This window comes from Silene latifolia, chromosome Y (assembly GCF_048544455.1).
Source record: "Silene latifolia isolate original U9 population chromosome Y, ASM4854445v1, whole genome shotgun sequence".
Lineage (NCBI taxonomy): Eukaryota > Viridiplantae > Streptophyta > Magnoliopsida > Caryophyllales > Caryophyllaceae > Silene > Silene latifolia.
The window spans coordinates 296,429,059-296,452,572 of NC_133538.1; the positions used below are offsets into that span (position 1 = coordinate 296,429,059).

The following is a 23,514-nucleotide window of genomic DNA, read 5'->3' on the forward strand; positions in this document are numbered from 1 at the left end:
TTGAAGGCACGATTTTAAGGTTTCAAAATCAATTTTCGAAAGCTCAAATTATTTATATATTTTCGAAAATATGTGTATATATTATTGAGGCAAGATAAGGGTTCAATTAGGTTGGATAATTTACATGTATGCTATTGGTTAGTAAAATGATTTATGAGCCATCATGATACCTAGGGTTTGCTAAATTGTCCAAACATAAACCCTAAATCCACACTCCTTATTTCAACTAGGGTTTTCGAGTGAGATGGGCTTATGAGCCATTTCTCATATCGAGTATACTCCTTCCACAAGTAATATACTAGGTTAAATCTAGAATAGATTGTTATAGGATATTTTTATCTTAAACAAGTATTTAGATTTATCCTATTTACTTAATTGAAATATTTTGTGGACTAAATTAAGGAAAGATAAGATTTGTTTCTTATGAAACAAATCATAATACCTCACGACACTATTAGGGTTTCGAATAAACCCTAGTTGTCTCCTCTACTATGTATACACATATGGTTCATTATTTCAAATTAACTTTTCACGATATTAAAATTTGTTTGCAAATAAATTAAGTCAAATTCTTTATCAAGTATTTTATTTGTTTTTGCAATTCGGAAATATTTATGAAAAGTCGTGCTTCAATTTTCTTATTATTCCGTAAGATTACGTTATTAGATAATAGTACTTAAACATTGTTTCTTACTCGTTCATTCGTGTGAACACTTAGAAGAACAATCGAGTGCTTTCTTATTAACGTAAGTTAGATCAAAACCGAGTATTTAACGATACTCATTTGAGTTACAACTAGAGATAATTGTACTAGTGGGTTAGTAATTTTGTAATCCGTAGAAAGGTACTAAAATTATTAATCGAGAATAGTGGACGTAGGTTTCGACTTCTGAAACTGAACCACTTCAAAATCACGTGTGTCACTCGTTTTTGTTGTTCGTTTCTTTACGTTTTAAACCTTGTTTAGTTAATTAGTTTAAAGTTTAATTAATAAACTTTAAGTAATTAATTATTAAGTCACGCTCATACGGACATTCGAAAATGTGGGATAAAGTTTTAATACTCGTTTCACAACCCCTCCCGCCTTCTTGAGTATTTCGGATCGATAGACTCTTCAATTGGTATCAGAGCCTGGTGCCTTACACGTGTGAAATGGACTCCAAGTATCTTAAGTGTCCCATCTTTGATGGGAAGAATTAGGGACTTTGGAAGAACATGATGACACACTATATAAAAGAATGTGATTGAGAGTGCTGAACGATTATTAAGATTGGACCAAACAAAATTTTGGTCGGATCTTCAGAAGGCACTACCTATGAGAAAAAGGAACTGTAATACTACGAATGTTTTGAATTGTTATTGTGATACTTTGTGATGCGATTGGTATGGATGATAATCGTAAATGGATGATGCTTAGTTGTAGAATGTTTATAAATGATGTGGTGGTAGTTGTGGGCGAACTTGACATTTCTAATAATAAATACAAGTAAGACGTTAATTAAATAATAAATTAATAATTCTAGTCATGAATTGGGTTCGGCTAATATTTGTGCTTTGGGCTTAGTTGGTAATCGAGTGTTGGACTGTGTGGTATTATTATACGGGCCGAATTTATTAAATTGGTATTAGTGCAATCGGGATTTATATCGGGAATTAATAATTAATAATAATATATAAAGGTAATTATGATTATAATAATAAATAATAAAGTTATGGCAATAATAAATTAGTAAGTATTATATGAGGAAATCATAGTTATGTTAGGATTAATAGCATATGATAAATAATAATGATATAATTATAATGACAATTCCTACTACTAATTAGAATAAGGAAAATTATATAGTTTCCTAATTGACCTCGCTTTCTCTATAATCCTACCCTATAAATACCCTATTAAATCTGAGAAATAAATCACAAATTAAGAGGAGGAGCTTTTGGAGACGGAATTAGCAAGCGATAATTAATAGGTAACAATTTCTAATCTTGTTTTATTTTCTTATACAGCTGATTGTCAGACGATCTTAAGACACTTGGAAACTGACCCAAACCTTGACGGAATGAGACCAAACTTTGGGAGGTGGTTCGTGGGGTTGCAAGGGTTGGAATGGGTGTAGTGGTGGTGTCAGGGATGGCCTAGGGTGGCGGTTGTAGGCGGCTAAAGGTGGCTGGTCAGGGGGTGTTGCGGGTTAGGTCGTGGGTATTTGTAGTAGGTAATTGAACCCCTAATTGGCCGAGTCTGGACCTGGGCATGGTAGGGTTGTGATGGGGGGAGGTAGTAGACCATTTTTTTGGTGTTGGCGTGGCGGCAGGTGGTGGTTTTTGCGGGTGGTGGCCGGAAAACGCGAAAACAGAGGATTTGACGCAGCTGTTTTTAGACGCGTACTATAGCCGTGTTTCTGACTGTGAGTGGGCATGGAAGGTACCATTAGAACCATCATATACCAGGGATGACAATAGTGGTGGCCGTTGGGTGTGGGAGTGGCTGTAGTGGTCGTGGTGATGGTGTAAGATGGTGAGTGAGGGAGTGGTGTTGGTTGTGACGGTTGAAGAGGGTTGTTAGGGCAGGGTGTTTGTGGGCTGTTGGTAGCGGGTTGGCTGGTGGTTTTTGTCATGGGTGCTCGTCGTGGTGTGGTCTAGGAGGTGGCAGAACTAGGTGGTGGTCGTGGTGGCTTGTGTTGGCATTTTTGGGCGTGTTTATGGGGGGTGTTGAACACGGTGTATAGTGGGTTGTGTGTTGTTTTGTGAGCGGGTTTTAAATTGTTTAATTAGTTCGGGTGAGTCGGGTTCGTAATTGAATCGGGTTTTTAGTTATCATAAACCTTTAATAATTATAATAAATAATTAATTTGAATAATTAAATAAAAGGAATAAATAAATGAATAAATAAGTAAAGTTAGTAATTATAATTGTTGTAATTGTTATTATTATATAGGTGACGGAAATTGTGAAGAATTATAATCGGGTTGGATTTGCTTTATTTATTTGGATTTCGTAATTGGAGTGCTTGCTTGCCAGGTAGGATGACTATTCAACTCGTGTTGTCTTTGTTGGTTTGTGGAATTTATAAAAGTATTGTGAAATTGGATGAATTAATAGATGTGGATTATATATCGTTGGATTGTTTATTATTGATTATTTATATTGGAATTTCGTTTGCATTGGATACCTCAGCTCGTGTCTGAGATGGTTTTTATAATTGGCATGGTGTATAAATGAATACCTCAACTTCGGTTGGGATGGTGAATACCTCAACTTCGGTTGGGATGGTGAATACCTCAACTTCGGTTGGGATGGTGAATACTTCAACTTCGGTTGGAATGATGAATACCCCGGGCCAGGGATTGGCGGGATGAATGGGTGTTTCGGGTGATGAGCTCAGTCGTATTTATATTATATATCATATCATTTTACTTTGACTTGTTGTTGGTTATTCCTACTCAACCATTGGTTGACGTGTTTATACGTGTCAAAAATAAAATTGATGCCTGCTTTAATTGATGGCATCCTGTGGTGAACCATTTAATATTTCCGGTTAAATGGGGAGCAGATTTAAATAGCAAGTTTTGAGTTAGCTGGATATGGGGAGCTTGGGCGTGTGAGCTTTCGGACCTGCAGGAGTCTAGATCACAAATGTAGTTACATCACTTTATTTATTTCCGCTGCGAGTTGTATTTATTTTTAGTTGATTAAAATTGTAAAACTTATGTAATCATAAAAGTTTTAATTTAAAGTACTTTGGTTTGTTATACTTTGTTATTCACTGCCTCGGGAAACCGAGATGGTAACGCTCTCATTTACTTGGGAATGTCTAGCTAAAGGCTCCCGAATAAATGAGGGTGTTACAAAGTGGTATCAGAGCAAAACGATCCTCAGGCCTAACCAATGAACATAATAATGAACATAGGATGTGTCTAATAAAATGAACCCGGCTAGAAACTGTTAGGAGCCCACTTAAGGCTTGGGATGAGTTAGGGGCCCCCTCACACCAAACTTCTGGCCCTTCCAGTTTCGAACCGGTTACCTTGAGAGATATTACAGTGTGGGGAATTTTAAAATGAATATTGTTTATTTGTCTTAGGAGTTTTTGGTTGCCTTGTTTGAATATTAATTTCGTTGATGACTGTGGTTACGGGGACGTAACTTTGCCTTTAGGGAGAGGGGATGTGATATGGTTTTAAGCATCGATATATACATGTGATTAGGAGATAAATATGTTGGCATGTGTGATTAACATGTGAAGTATTAAGGGAATTATGTGAAATTGTGAAGAACGTAATTTCAGTTGATTTCCCGGAATTTTACCCTTGATTGTGTTGGCTGCCATTTACTACCTGTTTAAAATTTTCGTATGCAAATTTTATAAGTAATAGCTTTATGAATTAGCTTTCATATGCCACTGGTCTAATGTTCAAATAATGTACGGTTTAGGAGAAATAAATATTTTAGTGGACAGTAGTCGAAATGTTCATGTACAGTGATGTTTTCGCGTCATATTTTTGTAAAATTTGCCATTTAAAAACTACGTAATTATTTGTTATAATTCCAACGCCACTGTCTAATAGACTCATGTATGTTTCTAAGTTGGTAAGCCACGTTTTAATAAAATATTTTGACAATTTATGGTGATTTTTACAAGTTGACCTAAGTTTCTGACAAGTTGCTGTAAAATTTCTGTTTCGACCAAGTAGCTTGTAAAATGCATTTTAAATTGACCCTTTGAATTTTTGGCTTGATTCTTTTTCTCATGGTTCATCTACTTTTTCTATTTTGATGTTGCCAACTATGTGGAGTAGAATAATATGTCTAGTGATATGCGGAACGTGTTGACCTAAGTCTATATTGCATCCATGTTTAAGTTAGATATCATTATTAAAAAAAAAGATTAACTAAACAATTATGTGTATTTTGTTATAGATTATTACTTATTTTGGCAATGTATTCGCCAATAGTTTAAATAAAGTTAGTTTAAGTTGTGGTTTTGCTACTTGGAAGTAAATCGAATATTTTGTATTCAGTTAACCATTAATTCGTGTTGGAAGTAATACTTGTTCTATATTACAATGGGTGTTTAATATTTTTTGGCGTTACAATAATGAATTGTTGTTTCTAGTATTTGGATATTCCGAACTTCGAGTACGAAGTTAATTTTTAGGGGGAAGGAATGTAATACTACGAATGTTTTGAATTGTTATTGTGATACTTTGTGATGCGATTGGTATGGATGATAATCGTAAATCGATGATGCTTAGTTGTAGGAATGTTTATAAATGATGTTGTGGTAGTTGTGGGCGAACTTGACATTTCTAATAATAAATACAAGTAAGACGTTAATTAAATAATAAATTAATAATTCAAGTCATGAATTGGGTTCGGCTAATATTTGTGCTTTGGGCTTAGTTGGTAATCGAGTGTTGGACTGTGTGGTATTATTATACGGGCCGAATTTATTAAATTGGTATTAGTGTAATCGGGATTTATATCGGGAATTAATAATTAATAATAATATATAAAGGTAATTATGATTATAATAATAAATAATAAAGTTATGGCAATAATAAATTAGTAAGTATTATATGACGAAATCATAGTTATGTTAGGATTAATAGCATATGATAAATAATAATGATATAATTATAATGACAATTCCTACTACTAATTAGAATAAGGAAAATTATATAGTTTCCTAATTGACCTCGCTTTCTCTATAATCCTACCCTATAAATACCCTATTAAATCTGAGAAATAAATCACTAATTAAGAGGAGGAGCTTTTGGAGACGGAACTAGCAAGCGATAATTAATAGGTAACAATTTCTAATCTTGTTTTATTTTTTTATACAGCTGATTGTCAGACGATCTTAAGACACTTGGAAACTGACCCAAACCTTGACGGAATGAGACCAAACTTTGGGAGGTGGTTCGTGGGGTTGCAAGGGTTGGAATGGGTGTAGTGGTGGTGTCAGGGATGGCCTAGGGTGGCGGTGGCAGGCGGCTAAAGGTGGCTGGTCAGGGGGTGTTGCGGGTTAGGTCGTGGGTATTTGTAGTGGGTAATTGAACCCCCAATTGGCCGAGTCTGGACCTGGGCATGGTAGGGTTGTGATGGGGGGAGGTAGTAGACCATTTTGTTGGTGTTGGCGTGGCGGCAGGTGGTGGTTTTTGCGGGTGGTGGCCGGAAAACGCGAAAACAGAGGATTTGACGCGGCTGTTTTTAGACGCGTATTATAGCCGTGTTTCTGACTGTGAGTGGGCATGGAGGGTACCATTAGAACCATCATAGACCAGGGATGACAATAGTGGTGGCCGTTGGGTGTGGGAGTGGCTGTAGTGGTCGTGGTGATGGTGTAAGATGGTGAGTGAGGGAGTGGTGTTGGTTGTGACGGTTGAAGAGGGTTGTTAGGGCAGGGTGTTTGTGGGCTGTTGGTAGCGGGTTGGCTGGTGGTTTTTGTCGTGGGTGCTCATCGTGGTGTGGTCTAAGAGGTGGCAGAACTAGGTGGTGGTCGTGGTGGCTTGTGGTGGAATTTTTGGGCGTGTTTATGGGGGGGGGGGTTGAACACGGTGTATAGTGGGCTGTGTGTTGTTTTGTGAGCGGGTTTTAAATTGTTTGATTAGTTCGGGTGAGTCGGGTTCGTAATTGAATCGGGTTTTTAGTTATCATAAACCTTTAATAATTATAATAAATAATTAATTTGAATAATTAAATAAAATGAATAAATAAATTAATAAATAAGTAAAGTTAGTAATTATAATTGTTGTAATTGTTATTATTATATAGGTGACGGAAATTGTGAAGAATTATAATCGGGTTGGATTTGCTTTATTTATTTGGATTTCGTAATTGGAGTGCTTGCTTGCCAGGTAGGATAACTATTCAACTCGTGTTGTCTTTGTTGGTTTGTGGAATTTATAAAAGTATTGTGAAATTGGATGGATTAATAGATGTGGATTATATATCGTTGGGTTATTTATTATTGATTATTTATATTGGAATTTCGTTTGCATTGGATACCTCAGCTCGTGTCTGAGATGGTTTTTATAATTGGCATGGTGTATAAATGAATACCTCAACTTCGGTTGGGATGGTGAATACCTCAACTTCGGTTGGGATGATGAATACCTCAACTTCGGTTGGGATGGTGAATACTTCAACTTCGGTTGGAATGATGAATACCCCGGGCCAGGGATTGGCGGGATGAATGGGTGTTTCGGGTGATGAGCTCAGTCGTATTTATATTATATATCATATCATTTTACTTTGACTTGTTGTTGGTTATTCCTACTCAACCATTGGTTGACGTGTTTGCTTCTGTGTCAAAAATAAAATTGATGCCTGCTTTAATTGATGGCATCCTGTGGTAAACCATTTAATATTTCCGGTTAAATGGGGAGCAGATTTAAATAGCAGGTTTTGAGTTAGCTGGATATGGGGAGCTTGAGCGTGTGAGCTTTCGGACCTGCAGGAGTCTAGATCACAAATGTAGTTACATCACTTTATTTATTTCCGCTGCGAGTTGTATTTATTTTTAGTTGATTAAAATTGTAAAACTTATGTAATCATAAAAGTTTTAATTTAAAGTACTTTGGTTTGTTATACTTTGTTATTCACTGCCTCGGGAAACCGAGATGTTAACGCTCTCATTTACTTGGGAATGTCTAGCTAAAGGCTCCCGAATAAATGGGGGTGTTACAGGAACAATACAATGTGGAGGCTGATTACAAGAAGGCTGAGAAAAACTCGAAAGCGATAAGCCTACTGCAAAACGGCATGACATCGAATGAATTCGACCGTTTTTATTCTTATACCTCGGCCAAGGAAATATAGGATGGTCTTGAATTAGCTTATGAAGGAACGACAATCGTTAAGAAATATCGTATTGACTTGTTGATTCAAAAAATATGAGCTCTTTACAATGGAGCCAAATAAATCTCTTGATAGCATGTCTGCCCGATTTTCTAGCATTATAAATGAATTGAAAATTCTTGGTAGGAAGTTTGATTTTGAAGACATTGCTAGAAAAGTCCTTAGGAGTTTGATCAAAAAGTGGCGCCCTAAGGTAACGACAATGGAGGAATCAAGAGATCTTACTTCCTTGTCGTATCACAAACTCATTGGAGCTCTCAGGGCTCATAAGATTGTTCTAGATAACGACGATGCTGAGCCAAGTAAAAATAAGAGCATGGCTCTTCAAGCATCAGAAAGTGAAAAGGTTGAATCTGACATTGAGGATGAGACGGTTCGGTTAGCCAAACGTTTCAAAAAGAAAATATTTAGAAATAAGCAAACAAAGCCTTCCTATAATAATAAATCCTTCAATAAGAAAGCAACAAAGTCAAAAACATCTTTCATCGATAGAGGATGCTTCAAGTGTAGAGAGTCCGATTATATGATCAAGGACTATCCCTCATGGGAGAAAATCAAGGACAAGACTAAGCGTGAAAAGACCAAAAATGAATTTAAACAAGTCAGGTTAGCCTCGTGTTGGGGAGACCTCGACACAGAAGATGACAAAGGGTCTGAAGATGAAGAAGTTGCCAATCTATGCCTATGCAACGTCAGTCTTGACTTGATTTCGGACAATGACGATGACATCATCAATTCAAAGTCAGAGTACTGTCTTCTAGGTGAATCTGACTCAGAGAATGAAGAAGAAGAGGTAAGTTATCTTGAACTTAAAAAACAAGTTAAAAGGTTATCTATGAATGCGTTAAGATAATACTTCGAACAATCTCTTGATAAGTGTCAGGAACAAGATCTGGAATTAAAAGATTTGAAAGAGCAAATTCTTGATATTTCTGAAGATAATCAACTTCTTAAGGCTAAGGCTAAGAAGCTTAAATCTAAAGTTACAGCTAATATAGCCACAACTTCAGATTCGACAAATACTGAGAAAAAGGTTCTTCAGTCTAAAGTTATAGCTAATGAAGCTATAACCTCATAACTAAAACTCAACATTAAGCATCTTCAAGCCAAAGTTATAGCTAATGAAGCTATAACTTTAGAGTTGAGGAAAGTCAAAGAGCTTCTTAAATCTGAAGCTACAGCTAAAGAAGCTGTAATTTCAGATCAAAAGAAGGAAATTGATTCTATAAATCAGTAGTTGAAGGAATCTAAAACTCTACTATCCGATACTAAGAAATTACATTCGGAGATGGTACGAGTTCTTAATAAAAGATTCCAGGACTTTCGTGACAACTATAAAGAGAATAATTCCTCTAAATATATTGAACTGGATCATTCCAAATGTTTAAAAGAAATTCAATCTTAAAAGGATTTGCTCTTACATGCTAGAAAGGTTCATGATAAGTGGGAAGGAAGCACGAATGTCCTAAATTTTCTAACTGAGCAATCAGATAACAACATGAAAATGGGTTTAGAACATGAGTGATATGGTTGTAGAGACTACTCTAAATGCAAATCAACTCCTTCCAAACGAGATTTCAGGAAGAGAAAATATGTTAATTTACCTGAATACTTGATTTGTAATTATTGTGGTCATACGGGACATATTCAAAAGAACTGTGTTAAACGCATTCAAGATTTACGCAAAGGCATTCAATTTGTTAAAGAGTCAAACACAGTAGTAGAAGAAGACAATGTTCCCATAGATGAATCTTACTTGAATGAAGAAAGAAACAATACCCTTCCGTTGGTTCTATAATATCAGCTTTGATTACAAGAAAAAGAGCAATGAACCTAGACAACCACAAAAGCCTAAAGAGTCTCACAAGACTAAGGCTCCTCCTAAGCAATCTGAAAAGCAACCACGTGAGACACCTAGAGCTTACCCTAAGACTAGGACATCTCCAATTCAAGCCCAATCGCCTATCAAATGAAAAATAATTAGACAAGTCTGGGTTAGAAAAGATCTAATCTTTAGGGTGACTAACATTAAAGGACCCAACCTTGCTTGGGTACCTAAAAATTGTATCTAATCATTTTACAGCTGGTGGTAAAAGAGAATAATCTATGGTACCTTGATAGCGGCTGTTCAAGGCACATGACTGGAGATATAAATCTATTTCTTTCACTTGAGCCCTTTGATGGAGGTAATGTTACCTTTGGATATAACAAGAAAGGTAAGGTTGTTGGTGTAGGAAAGGTCGGTATTTCCACTTATCATGCTATTAGTGATGTCTATCTTGTTAGAGGACTCAAGCATAATCTACTTAGTATCTCTCAATTATGTGATAAGGGAAATAAAGTTGTTTTTCATTCAGATACTTGTCGTATAATAATTAAAGGAACAAGTAGCGTTATTCTTGAAGGTCATCGTAAAAGGAATGTCTATATGATTGATTTAAATGCAATTCCTACTAACTCGTTTACATGCATGAAAGATACTTTAGATGATCCGTGTTTGTGGCATAAGAGGTTTGCCCACATTAGCTCAACCATACTTAATAAACTAAAGAAATGGGATTTGGTTGAAGGGTTGCCATCAATCAAATTTGATCACGAAACGCTATGTGACTCGTGTGCTCGATGGAAACATGTGAGATCGTCATTCAAACCAAAGAGAATGGTAGGCACCAAAGAACCACTGGAACTAGTACGTATGGATCTGTGCGGCCCAATGAAGGTAAGAAGCAGAGGTGGATCCAGGTATGTTTTTGTTCTAGTTTATGACTACTTAAGGTATGTTTGGCCTCTCTTTCTAAATTCAAAAGATGAAACGTTCGATGAATTTGTAGTTCAAATGAAGCTTGCCCAAAACAAGTATAAATCAAAGTTAGTTTCTATCCGTACGGATCACGGCACCGAATTTGATAATCATGCTTTATAGAATATTGTAGGGAAAACGGTGTGGGACATAACTTTTCTACACCACGAACTCCACAACAAACGGGTGTTGTTAAACGTATGAATAGAACATTAGAGGATATGGCACGTACTATGTTATTGTGTAGTGGTCTACCTCGTAATTTTTGGGCTGAAGCTATTAGTACTGCTTGTTATGTTCATAATCGAGCTTTGATTAGACCTATCATTAAGAAGACTCCATATGAGCTTCTAAGAGGACGAAAGCCTAATATATCTCATCATCGTTGCTTCGGGAGCAAATGCTACGTCCATAACAATGGCAAAAACCGTTTAAGAAAATTTGATCTTAGAAGTGACGAAGCTGTTTTCGTTGGATACTCTAATCATAGTAAGGCATACAAAGTTTTTAATAAAAGAACTTTATATATCGAGGAAAGTGTTCATGTTATTTTTGATAAGAATAATACGTTTGATAAAGCTGAACAGGACGAGGAAGAAGATATGAACGAACCTGATTTTCATCTATCTAAAGGTGATCTCCCAGAGCTGGATGAGGAAGATAAAGAAGTTGAAGTCACAAATGATGAACTTGGAAACCCTACAAATGAAAAGGGAAAAAGAGCTGAGGTTATAGTTGATGATACTATAACTTCCTCTCAAGACAAGAACTTGGAAACTGAATTTATACATGATGAAGCTATAACTTCAAATCCAAACCAAGATATAGAATCCAATGTTATATCTGGATTTACTAAAACCCTAGGATTAAACTCAGGGGGAACACTTCTTGGATCCCAATCATTTGAAGAAGGTGAGTCCAGTTCAAATGACATTGATGCTTCTTCAGTCTCTAAGAAATGGAGATATAAAGACTCTCATCCCATGGAGAACTTTCTTGGAAACTTAAGAAGAGGTGTTAAAACTCGTATAGGATTGAATAACTTTTGTTCTTTCAACTCTTTTCTCTCCACCATTGAACCAACCAATATCAAAGAAGCCCTTGCTGAATCAGATTGGATCGTTGCCATGCAAGAAGAATTGCAACAATTCGAAAGGAAAAAAGTTTGGCACTTGGTTCCTAGACCAAGAGATAGATCTGTCATTGGAACAAGATGGGTATTTAGAAACAAGCTAGACGATATGGGAGTTATAGTACGGAACAAAGAAAGATTGGATGTGCAAGGGTACAATAAGCAAGAAGGGATAGATTACGACGAGACCTTCGCTCCCGTTGCTCGTCTAGAGGCTATCAGATTATTAATAGCCTTTGCAGCTCAAAAAGGAATGAAACTATATCAAATGGATGATAAGACTGCATTCCTTAGCGGTTATTTGAACGAAGAAGTCTTTGTTGAGCAACCCCCTGGATTCCTGGATAGCAAGTTTCAAACCACGTTTATAAAATAGATAAATTATTATATGGTTTGAAATAAGCTCCTCGGGCTTGGTATGACAGATTATCAAAATTTCTGCTTGAAAATAACTTTAAGAGAGGATCTGTTGACAAAACCCTGTTTTTAAAATCTGAAGATTCTGATTTATTAGTTGTACAAATTTATGTTGATGATATCATTTTTTGTTTAACTTATGACAAATTGTGCAAGTACTTTTCAGATTTGATGACCTCAGAATTCGAAATGAGCATGATGAGAGAACTCAAATTCTTCCTTGGACTTCAAATTAAACAAACTAGTGAAGGGATTATGATCCACCAGCAAAAATACATAAAGGAACTAATCAGAATATTCGGAATGGAAAATTCTCATTCTATGTCCACTCCCATGCTCACAGATAAGAAATTGACATTAGACGAAGACGGTAAGTCTGTTGATGAAATAACTTACCGAGGTATGATTGGTTCACTCCTTTATTTAATTGCTAGCGGTCCAGATATTATATTTAGTATATGCGTGTGTGCTCTATTTCAATCGTGCCCTAAAGAATCGCATATGATAGCAATTAAGAGAATCTTGAGGTATTTAATTGGTACGTCGAAATTACATATGTGGTATCCTCTTGGGTGTAACTTTGATCTCATAGGGTATTCAGATGCAGATTATGCAGGTTGCTCGCTTGATAGAAAAAGTACTTCAGGTATCGCAACGTTTGTTGGACCGTGTATTATAACGTAGGGGTCAAACAAGCAAAAATCAGTTGACTTATCTACTGCTGAATCCGAATATATTGATGCCGCTTTGGTATGTTCTCAACTTTATGGCTTAAGCAACAATTATGTGATTATGGTATAGATGTAGGATGTATTCCTATTTTATGTGATAATACGAGTGCTATAATTATTTCCAAAAACCCTGCACAACACTCTCGTACTAAGCATATTGATATTCGACACCATTTTCTACGTGACCATGTCGATTATAAAACTTGAATTTTGTAGCACAGAAAAATAATGGGCAGATATTTTGACAAAGGATTTGGCTAGAGAACGTTTTGATATTTTACGGTTGGAAATTGGTTTAATTGGTGGCAACTAAACTTGTCACAAATATTTACGATCTTTATGACTGACTAGAAATAGACGAGATTGTATGACTGTGTCCGTATTTTCCGCTGCAAGTATACTCTTGTTAAATATTATATTATGTTACGAGTATATTCCGTCTGCTAGTCATATATTATGTGCATCTTTACAAACCAAATTTTTCATCACAATATTTCCTTATTATATCTCTTAGCCGAAAAATTCTACCCAAAATACCTTCATAATCTTTGCTAATATTTACCCATGTGACTTACCAAATATCTATTACCATATTTTTACCATATCTCATAAAAAGATTTACCATAATCCAATCTTTCTTAATCTATAAACAACAAAAAAAAGGGAAAGAATCTTACCTAATCTTTTAGCCGCCTATATTCACTATCCTACTCCTACCATAATTCAACCTCTTTTACGACTCTTTAAATACTCCACCTCCCTCACGTCTCCATCACCATCACAACTTTCAAAAAATTTCACTTTCTTAAAACTCTCCCACACTCAATCTCACCATCTATCATAATCATGTCTCCACCCACAACTCGACTCAACTCACCCTCAACTCGGTCTTCTACTAAGACCGGGCCATCCAAACCACCATGCAATAGACCAAATCAAACCGCAACCACCTCTTCACCTCAACCAAACCCCAAACCCACCAATCCCGATCATAACCGGGTTGAAACTAATATCGAGGGAAAGCGTCGTAAGCTTAACATAGGTAAAAAGAAGGGTATTGGTGTTGAGGATTCGGTTGAAGAGACGGAAACTATGGTTAGCCGCGATGGTCGTCAAAGAACCTTGTTTCGAGAACATATGCCGAATGCTACGATGATGGGTCTTGACAAAGTTCGTCTTACCATGGAGGAAAGGACTCGGGTGAATCGTGTTTTGCAATACGGTATCCATGGAGGACGGTCTTATCCCGAAAAATGGTATACAAAGATAGAAGCTTTGCAATTCATCACCGATTTCTTGACTTTCCAAGAATGGACCAAGATTTGCTCTATGACAGGTCCAGTTTATCTTATTGAGGTAATTTAATTCAATGCTTCAGTTTCGGTTAAGAAGAATGTGTTGCATGCAATTGTTAATGAGTCTGAAGTCACAATCTCCCTTGACGATTTTCGCACTCTGTTTTCCGTCCCTAATGATGGGGTGGAAATCAACCCGAGTGCGGAGTAGGGAGATGTGACGGAGGAAGAGAAGCTTCAAATTAAGCGTTATTTTGATGATGGTGCTACGGGGTCTAGTAATATGTTGGCGGGTACGTTTTCGCCCAAATTGAAATTCTTTTTAAATTTTCTATGGAACACGATGGTTCCAAGGCGAGGGGGGCGTGACAAGTTGTCGAGTTATGAGATGGTATTGGTCTTTAAATGGCTTAAAGGTGTTAAGTTTAGTCTTCCCCGACTTGTTTTTCATCGTATTATACAAACAAGTATTTCCGTAACCGAGGACAAATTTTATACTACTTTGGATTTGCTCTTTGGTATGTGGATTTCTCGTTTATTGGAACACAAGGGTGTTGTTAGTCCTACTAGCTATGGGGTAATGGTTAAAGACGAGATGTGTGATATACATCTTAAATTAATGAAAGTAGCCGCGGTTGGACCCGAGTTAATCTTTTTGTCAAAGGGAAGCATGATGGAAAAGTCGTCGGATGTGTTGATAGCCGTGGAACAAAAGTTGGACTCGTTTATGACGAGTATTTGTGAAAAAATGGATGTTCAAAATAAGTTGATTGCGGAGTTGGTAACGGGTATGGCAAAGGAGAAGGATGTGGCTCCGGTTTCTAATGTTAGGGGGAATGTCGAGGTCCTAGCCTACTTGCATAGGTTAGAAGGACGTGTTGAGACTATGGCTCGTGATGCGGATTGAGCGGCTCGTGAGTGTGCCCGTCAATCTCACTTGTTGGCAAACTTAGGGGTTGTTTGGTTGCCCTCTTAAATCATGGGAAGTAGAACTTCTCATGAATTGTTTAAATGTGACGTTGTTTGGTTGCCCATTTCGTGGGAATTAGAACTTCCCAAGGAACTTCAATTCCTCCATAATGTAGGAAGTTGTTTACCTAGCCCCCCTTGGTAAGTGCAACTTCCCACATGAATTCACTTCCCACATGACAACCAAACAACATTTTTACAATTCACATGAATTACAAATTCACATGAACTTAATTTACTAGGAATTTCATCTTCCCATGGTGAACCAAACAACCCCTTAGCTAGTCAAGGAGGGGCTATTTGGCGAGAAGGGAAAGCTTTGCATGCGGAGATGGGACTCATTTTCGAGGCAACAAAAGCCTTGTCATTGAAAGTGCTTAATTTTGAGACGTGTCTCATGGCACAAGCAAATCATGTGCGGTCATGTTTTGATCGTCTTGATTCCCTTGAGTTTAGGACTCGTCCCGGTTATGTGAACTCCAATGTCGTGAAACACAACGTTCCTTAAACCCGTCCTAATCCCATTTCTAGCTCCATTTCATTTTGCTTTTGTTGGACTTATATTTTGCTATTTGTCTACTTTGGCCCATTTTGGCACTTTCTACTCTATTCGGCCCATTGGCATATTTTGTTTATTCAGCCCATAGGCTTTCACATTTTCGGTTTGTATTAAGACATAATCTATTATGCTTGCTTATCGTAGATTTGCTTCTCGTTCTATAATATGTGTTTGCATGTTTATTTCTTTCCTCAGTCTATATTATTCTAGTTGTTTTATGTCTTGTTCTCGTCTTTTCGATGATGTCCAGAAGGGGAAGAAATGACCGTGACTTAAGTATTTGTCTAAGCTTGCTCCTTGTCAGAACCTTTAATCTTTTAAGGTCTTTAGATGTTATAACTTTGAATATAAGTAGCTTGTTCTTGCGTTCGACTGACTATATTATTTATAGTATTATGTTGAGGGGGAACTTGTACTTAGTCACAAATCATAAGAGACTTGTCATCATCAAAAAGGGGGAATTTGTTAGACCATATAGTTATATGATTTGTTTTGATAATGACAAGTGTGTTTTATAATGTATATACTCTTTGCGCGTAATCGTTTGTTAGTCTTTGTTAGATTTAATAAACGTTACAATAATAGCAAGCAATGTTATAGCATCCATGGCTATAACTTTGAATATTTTTGAAGCATCATTGAAGTAATGTTATAGCTGCTTGAGCTATAACATTGAATATTCCTAAAGCATCATTGTGACTACTTAATTCACAAGTATGATGATCACTCAAGCAAAAGACATGATCAAGTTTATAAGAAGCTCAAGATGAAGAGCTTATGATCAAGATGAAGAGATGATCCTACTACTGAAGATCTCCGGGAAGATTAGCTAGTATAGGACATCATCTAATGACGGTATCGTTGGAAGTAATATTGGGAAGGAAAAGTTATAGCTATTTTACTTATAACTTTACTTACCAAGCTTAATGTTATAATCATTTGTTCTATAACTTTAGGTTGCATTTTGAATGCACGATTTTAAGGTTTTAAAATCAATTTTCGAAAGCTCAAATTATTTATAAATTTTCGAAAATATGTTTATATATGATTGAGGCAAGATAAGGGTTCAATTAGGTTAGATAATTTACATGTATCCTATTGGTTAGTAAAACGACTTATGAGTCGTCATGCTACCTAGGGTTTGCTAAATTGTCCAAACATAAACCCTAAATCCACACTCTTTATTTCGACTAGGGTTTTCGAGTGAGTTGGGCTTATGAGCCGTTTCTCATATCGAGTATACTCCTTGCACAAGTAATATACTAGGTTAAATCTAGAATAGATTGTTATAAGATATTTTTATCATAAATAATGATTTAGATTTATCCTATTTACTTAATTGAAAGATTTTGTGGATTAAATTAAGGAAAGATAAGATTTGTTTCTTATGAAACAAATCATAATACCTCACGGCACTATTAGGGTTTTGAATAAACCCTAGTTGTCTCCTCTACTATATACACACATATGGTTCATTATTTCAAATTAACTTTTCGCGATATTAAAATTTCTTTGCAAACAAATTGAGTCAAATTCTTAATCATGTATTTTATTTGTTTTTGCAATTCGAAAATCTTTACGAAAAATCGTGCTTCAATTTGCTTATTATTCCGTAAGATTACGTTATTAGATAATAGCACTTAAATATTATTTTTTACTCGTTCATTCGTGTAAACACTTAGAAGAACAGTGGAGTGCTTTCTTTTTTTTGATAAAAGGTAAGTATATATATCAAAAAAGGTCACCATACAAATAGGAGATGGGTCTATAAAGAACAACATTACTCACTAACACCCCTATTACAAACCAGAGTGGGCTATGAGAGAAACAGCCCAAATATATAAACGACATCAAACATCAGATAGACAAGATCAGGTAAGACTACCCCTATCTTCTTCAACCAACAAAAGCAATCTGCCTCCATCCTCCTCCTCGATATTCCGACCGACAGAAAAAAAAAACATCACTCACTGCCTTCCTATTAATCTGTTGAGGAAAGCCTGCTCGCAAAAATCATCCTTCCCCATGCTCCCTTTTAATTTCAGTTTTACGTCCCCAATAATATTGTCTGCAACTTTCTGAGGACGAAGAAGATGCATCTCAAATCTGCTAGTGTTTCGTTGTCGCCAGGTGTGATAGATGCAGGCATTAACAGCAGCATTAATCATATCAATTCTAACCTTCGATCCTCGCATATTCAATCTCCAATCCAGTATATCTCGAATAGGTAGGGGCATCCCCAGCCAATCTCCTACCAACTTCACCACTTCCCTGCTGTAACAGCAATCGAAAAAAAGGTGATCAATGGTCTCAGGCTCTCTGGCACAGGTAACACACTTATCATCTGTACTTATCCCTATTTTGAAGAGCTTATCTTTCGTATTCATATTACGATGATGGTAGATCCAGGCAATAAAGCTATGTTTAGGGATAGTCCATTTGTTCCAAACCAAATTACACCAATTAACCTTTTCCCCCTTCTCTCTGATGAATTCATATCCTTTTGCAATGGTGTAAACCTGTGCTATATGAGGATCCCAAATCCTATTCTGATAGGCCTCTTTAAAATGCTCTTTAGTTTGACATACTTTCCTCCAATACCAACTGGTTGTATTTGGGGGTCTGTATGTGGAGTGTTTTCTTATTAACGTAAGTTAGATCAAAACCAAGTATTTAACGATACTCATTTGAGTTACAACTAGAGTTAGTTGTACAAGTGTGTTAGTATTTTGTAATCCATAGAAAGGTACTAAAATTATTAATCGAGAATATAGGTTTCGACTTGTGAAACTGAACCATTTCAAAATTACGTGTGTCACTCGTTTTTGTTGTTCGTTTCTTTACGTTTAAACCTTGTTTAGTTAATTAGTTGAAGTTTAATAAATAAACTTTAAATAATTAATTATTAAGTCACGCTCATACACATTCGAAAAAGTGGGATAAAGTTTTAATACTCAATTCAACCCCCCCGCTCTTGAGTATTTCGGATCGATAGACTCTTCTCTCTTAAGCCTAAATAAGTGCAGCTTGCTATGACTTTGTGAGGGAGAAAACAATACATTTCCATTGTATCCAACAATGTATCCAAACAAAGCCCACTACATAATCTTCCACTATGTGAATGCTACAATTCACATTACATAATTTCAAAATATAGAATACAACTCTGTGAAAAAGAGTCCATAAACAAAATGATGCAAGATGTCGAGAGACAAACCAGACAAATTGATAAAGTAGAGATAAATGCGGAATGTTGGATATCATTCTTACTAGACTAAGCGGGATCTGAACAAAAATATTTCAACAGCTATAGCTAAGTGAAACGTCAGCTTTGACAAGAGCATTTATATATGTGATAGAGAAATTAGAAAATCTCTTTCCAGGCCAAATTTTCACCCGAGAACAACCTTTTTTCTAAAAGTTCTCCCATGCTCTATCAGGGGTTTCTCCAACACCAGACTTTCTGTCATTGGATGTAATCTATCAAAAGGCAAGAAAAAAGATCAATTTCCTCAATTCTTTACCTTTTAAATGTGTTTTGGAAGAAATCAACAAATCAAACATTATAAACCACACCTGAAATATAGGCCCTTTTGTACCCTCATTGATTTCCATCTTATATGTAAGCCCATTGTGAGTTCGAAGGGCTTGATAGCCAATCAGATAAGTATAGCGGTCTTTTCCCTGACCAATAAGCAATCGTTAGTGTGAAAAGAGTTGGAAACTATTGAGTAAAAACAAAGTACTGCCATACTAAAGGAGTTACAATTGACCACAGAAGTTGCTCATGTTTGATTAATCTCTTTGGTGGAAATTTAGTTTTATGTAAGTATATGAATCAATAATTAGTTTCAATATTCCAGTGTGTATACCTCATACATGGGATTCTCCCAGAGTGACAAATAAACTTCCCTCATGGCTATAAAACCCTCTTCACCTGACAAAGTTCCGTATTTTACATCAAATCCAATGGTAGAAACAAATATAAGCAATGATGCTACTATGCTGAAAATGTTTAAAAGGACATACAAACGAAGTGCGAGAAATGGAGTCAAGAACACCTCTGATAAATATTGATTTTCCAGTTTAGGACCAAACTCTGGCTCCATCAATGCACCTAATCCCCCCTGTCCAAAATTATGTCCAATGTTATATAAGAAAACTGCCACCACCAACGAATAAATCATATCAAAAACAGCAACTTATACCATGTAAATAATCAATTACTCCGTATTAATTAAAACAATAACTGCATATTAATAATATCCATAGCACGCCAGGGCATACTAGGGCGGTCTCTACATTACGTAGAAGCATATCAGAGATAACAACCTTAGAAAAATCAACATTGGTGTATTCTTTACATCCTCTACCTCAATTAATCAAAACGTCTTAAAGGAATAGAAAAACATGATGAATCATACCTTAGTCGGCCTTTGTACCCTAGTAACATCGCCCAAAATGCAAAATGAATACAAACGACGATTACAATGATACGCAACAAAATTCCCTAAAAATCACAGCCATGAGGGAAGTTTAGCTCAATAAAGGAACACCATCACACAACAGACAAATTTAAATTGAATAAAAATTTCAAATTTTAATAACCCTAAAAATCAATACCAATTGAAGGAGGGCAGCACGATGTTGGTATTGAAGGGCAGCGACAGATTGAGCAACGACAGAAGGAGGGCAGCGACGACAAAAGGAGGGAGAAGCAGTGCTTACATAGTAGATATTAATTAATTAGGGTTTATTGGGTGATCAGGGACACGATAACAAAGGACACGGTACGATAGTGGTGGTGGTGGACTGGTGGTGGTGCGACGATCGAGCAACCCAATAAGGCCTGGTGATCGGTAGAGGAAGAACAAGGATGAGTAATTGGGAAATGAAGGGTGTGACACGGAAAAATGAAGGGTTCTTGTAGTTGTTTTTTTTTTAATTAATATCATTTGCATCGGTTTCAGGTACAATTGATACAAAAACGTAATATCAAATAAGTTGGTTTAGTAAGATAACTGATGTATTTGATCAAATACATCGGTTTTGCTGAGGCCCGACACATACGCCAGTTTCTTACTAGAACCGACGCATTAAGCTTACCTATAGGGCGAATTTGCATTCCCTCCCAAAAGTGAGTACACTAGTGCAAAAAGAGGGAAGTTTGGCCACAAGGCAATGCATGCAAATGCAATAGTCAATTTTGATTTTTCTTCATAGGAGAAAAAAAGATTATCACCTTAATATTGCCAAGGTGTCAGTCCTTTGATGAAGGTAGGACTCAAAACTCACAACCAAGGAGACTCGAAATTGACTCTCAAATGAATTACACTATCATAAACTAAACTAACAGGCAAGTTAACATAACATGAGAGCTAAACAAAAGAAGGGGGCTCTCACAAATTATATCCATGGTTAGATGCTATAGTAGCCACTATTCACGATCGTTCAAACCTCCCTTCTTCATGCTTTTTGCTCCTAAGCCTCATCATCCACTATTATCGCTAATAGTGCCCTCATCATCATTTGTGCTTGAATCATCCTCAACTCATAGCTTTCTTTAGATACACATGTATCTGCGAAATCTCAACAAACACCCGATGATTATCAGACTACAACATATCTCGGACTCGTAGCGTCTAATCGACATTCAGTATAACAGTGCGTCAGAAAGCAAAAACCGATTTTCGAAAATGAAAAACTCTTCAAAATATTTTAAAAAAACCTAGAATGTTTCATGCACGTCGATGGCGTCGAAATAACCCTAATTAGAGTCAAATCCGACTCCAGGCCCAAAACCAACTCAAAACTTGATACCCGATTCAACCAAATTCAAAAACCGAGTCCGAGACAAAACACCCACCCTAAATAACACCCAAATCCTAGGTTTACACGGTTTTGAGGTATACACCACAAAACATGTCCAATAAAACCTAGGATAGAACAAAAGAGAAAATCCAAATTTGCGAAAAGGACAGAACAAGCCTGGAGCTCTATCTTATCATATATGTAGATTATCAATGTCACGATCAAGTTTACTTTGTCCAAAATCCATCCCTCACCCACTATGTTAAGACATCCCCAAGCATGCAAAGTCCCGTCAAAAGCACGAATCATTAGTTTAAAAAGCTACAATAAGGGAAATGCAAAAAGGAATGACATTATGCATAAACATATGGGTGGCACAACATGAAACTTTTTATGAAATTTTCAAGTTTTTCAATTTTTATGTGTTTTTTATGTATATGAAAGCAATAAAGCAACTAGACACACTAAATCCTTCCCCCCAAGCTAGAATAACACATTGTCCTCAATGTGTTAAACGAAGAAGAGCACAAAACAAGGGGAGATGGGGATGACATATGCGGAAATAAAGGAAGGGAAAGAAAGCGTACAATCGCGTAGAAGCTCCCCCAAGCTAGCTTGAAAACGGGGGCAAATCCAATTCATGTAGCAAAGTACCTGCAAAAGACAAGCAACTACATACTAAAGCAAACTAAATATCTTATTGTCTTAACTATTACAACCAAATCGAAATTGTCCAAAAAGCGATAAATTGTCTTAACAATAAAGTAAATTGTCTCTAAAACATAAATAAACATGGGTTGCCTCCCGAGAAGCGCAATTTAATAGTCTTGCTAGACTCTTGTTCTCCTTGAAAATGATCATCCTTGGTCTTTAAAAAGCATGTCAAAGCCGTAGAAGTCGATCATATACCTACGCATGAGCAATACAAGAGCAAATGTAAGCAATTGATAAGATAAAGGCATGAAATATCAAAGGTGAGGATTGATATATGTAACACCCTGATTTTCGGATAAATTAAAAACAAACTAAACATATAAAACTGGCCGAAATACGGATATTATAATTAATATACAAAGTCCCTTATTACAAATCCTCTTAAAAATAAAATAATACAAAATGGAATCAAAAACTTTTACAAGCTATAATAAAAATCTTGACTTGAATAAAATCATTTTGAACAGGAGCGGAAGTAACCTGAAATAAACCAGAAGACAGAAAGGAACTACCCCCATGACGAGTAGCCTAGAAGGGAGAAAACACGTCAGCCGGAAAGTTGAGTAACAGATAATACCTCAATAGAAGCATAATAATTTTGGTCATGACGTGGAAACACAGACATGTAAAAATAAAAGAAACTGAGAGAATAATAAAAACACTTCCCCGTTAACTCATCTCATACTCAAACCTACTCCATATTATTCCTTTAATACAATACTCATATCTCGCCTCTGTAACTAACCAAGTCTCAACTCACTACTCCGTCTTACTCATTACCCTGTCTCATACTATAATACTCCATAATAACCAGATATTGCATTCTCATCGTCGTCCCTAAGACCAGGACAAGGGGTGAGTAAACTGGTGGATAAAAACCGCGAAACAATATTTCCATCTCAATATCGATTCCAAACAATATAACTAACTCAATAACCATAGTCACTCTGGACCGTAAACATAACTCGGCACAACGGCCCCAATAACTCAATACCAATAACCAATATTCATCTCAATTTCACTATCAATATCGTCAAATATTCCATTAAAGGAACTGCTCAACACTTAGAGTAAGACTCTAAGCTACTCACCCACGAATCAAGGTCAAAGAAAACGACGACAAAATTAAAATACAATCTCAAAATAATTCACCTCAGGCTTATCAATGAAAGCTTAACAACTGAAAAGAACAAAGTTCAATCCTCAACATCACCTACCACAGTAAT

General features: G+C 36.3%; 1 protein-coding gene and 1 long non-coding RNA gene across 3 annotated transcripts; both read right to left on the reverse strand.

Annotated features, from left to right (window-relative positions):
• Positions 1–17,730: 17,730 nt before the first annotated feature.
• On the reverse strand, positions 17,731–18,150 carry LOC141630978 (uncharacterized). The gene has a single exon (XM_074443708.1). It carries the CDS (start codon positions 18,148–18,150, stop codon positions 17,731–17,733), a length of 420 nt encoding a protein of 139 aa, XP_074299809.1.
• A 696-nt stretch (positions 18,151–18,846) lies between these two features.
• On the reverse strand, positions 18,847–20,685 carry LOC141634096 (uncharacterized). 2 transcript variants are annotated; one of them, XR_012538826.1, is made up of 6 exons: positions 20,387–20,685; positions 20,188–20,273; positions 19,825–19,890; positions 19,636–19,700; positions 19,340–19,447; positions 18,847–19,243 (listed from the first exon to the last, which is right to left on the reverse strand). It is a non-coding gene; the product is annotated as an uncharacterized LOC141634096 (long non-coding RNA). The 2 variants fall into 2 exon arrangements; XR_012538825.1 differs by having other exon boundaries at positions 19,793–19,890; positions 20,387–20,510.
• Positions 20,686–23,514: the final 2,829 nt, after the last annotated feature.

What these genes read in the sequence shown, in the direction of transcription:
- LOC141630978 (XM_074443708.1), bottom strand. Translation starts at nt 18,150, where the DNA reads ATGAATACGAAAGATAAGCTCTTCAAAATAGGGATAAGTACAGATGAT.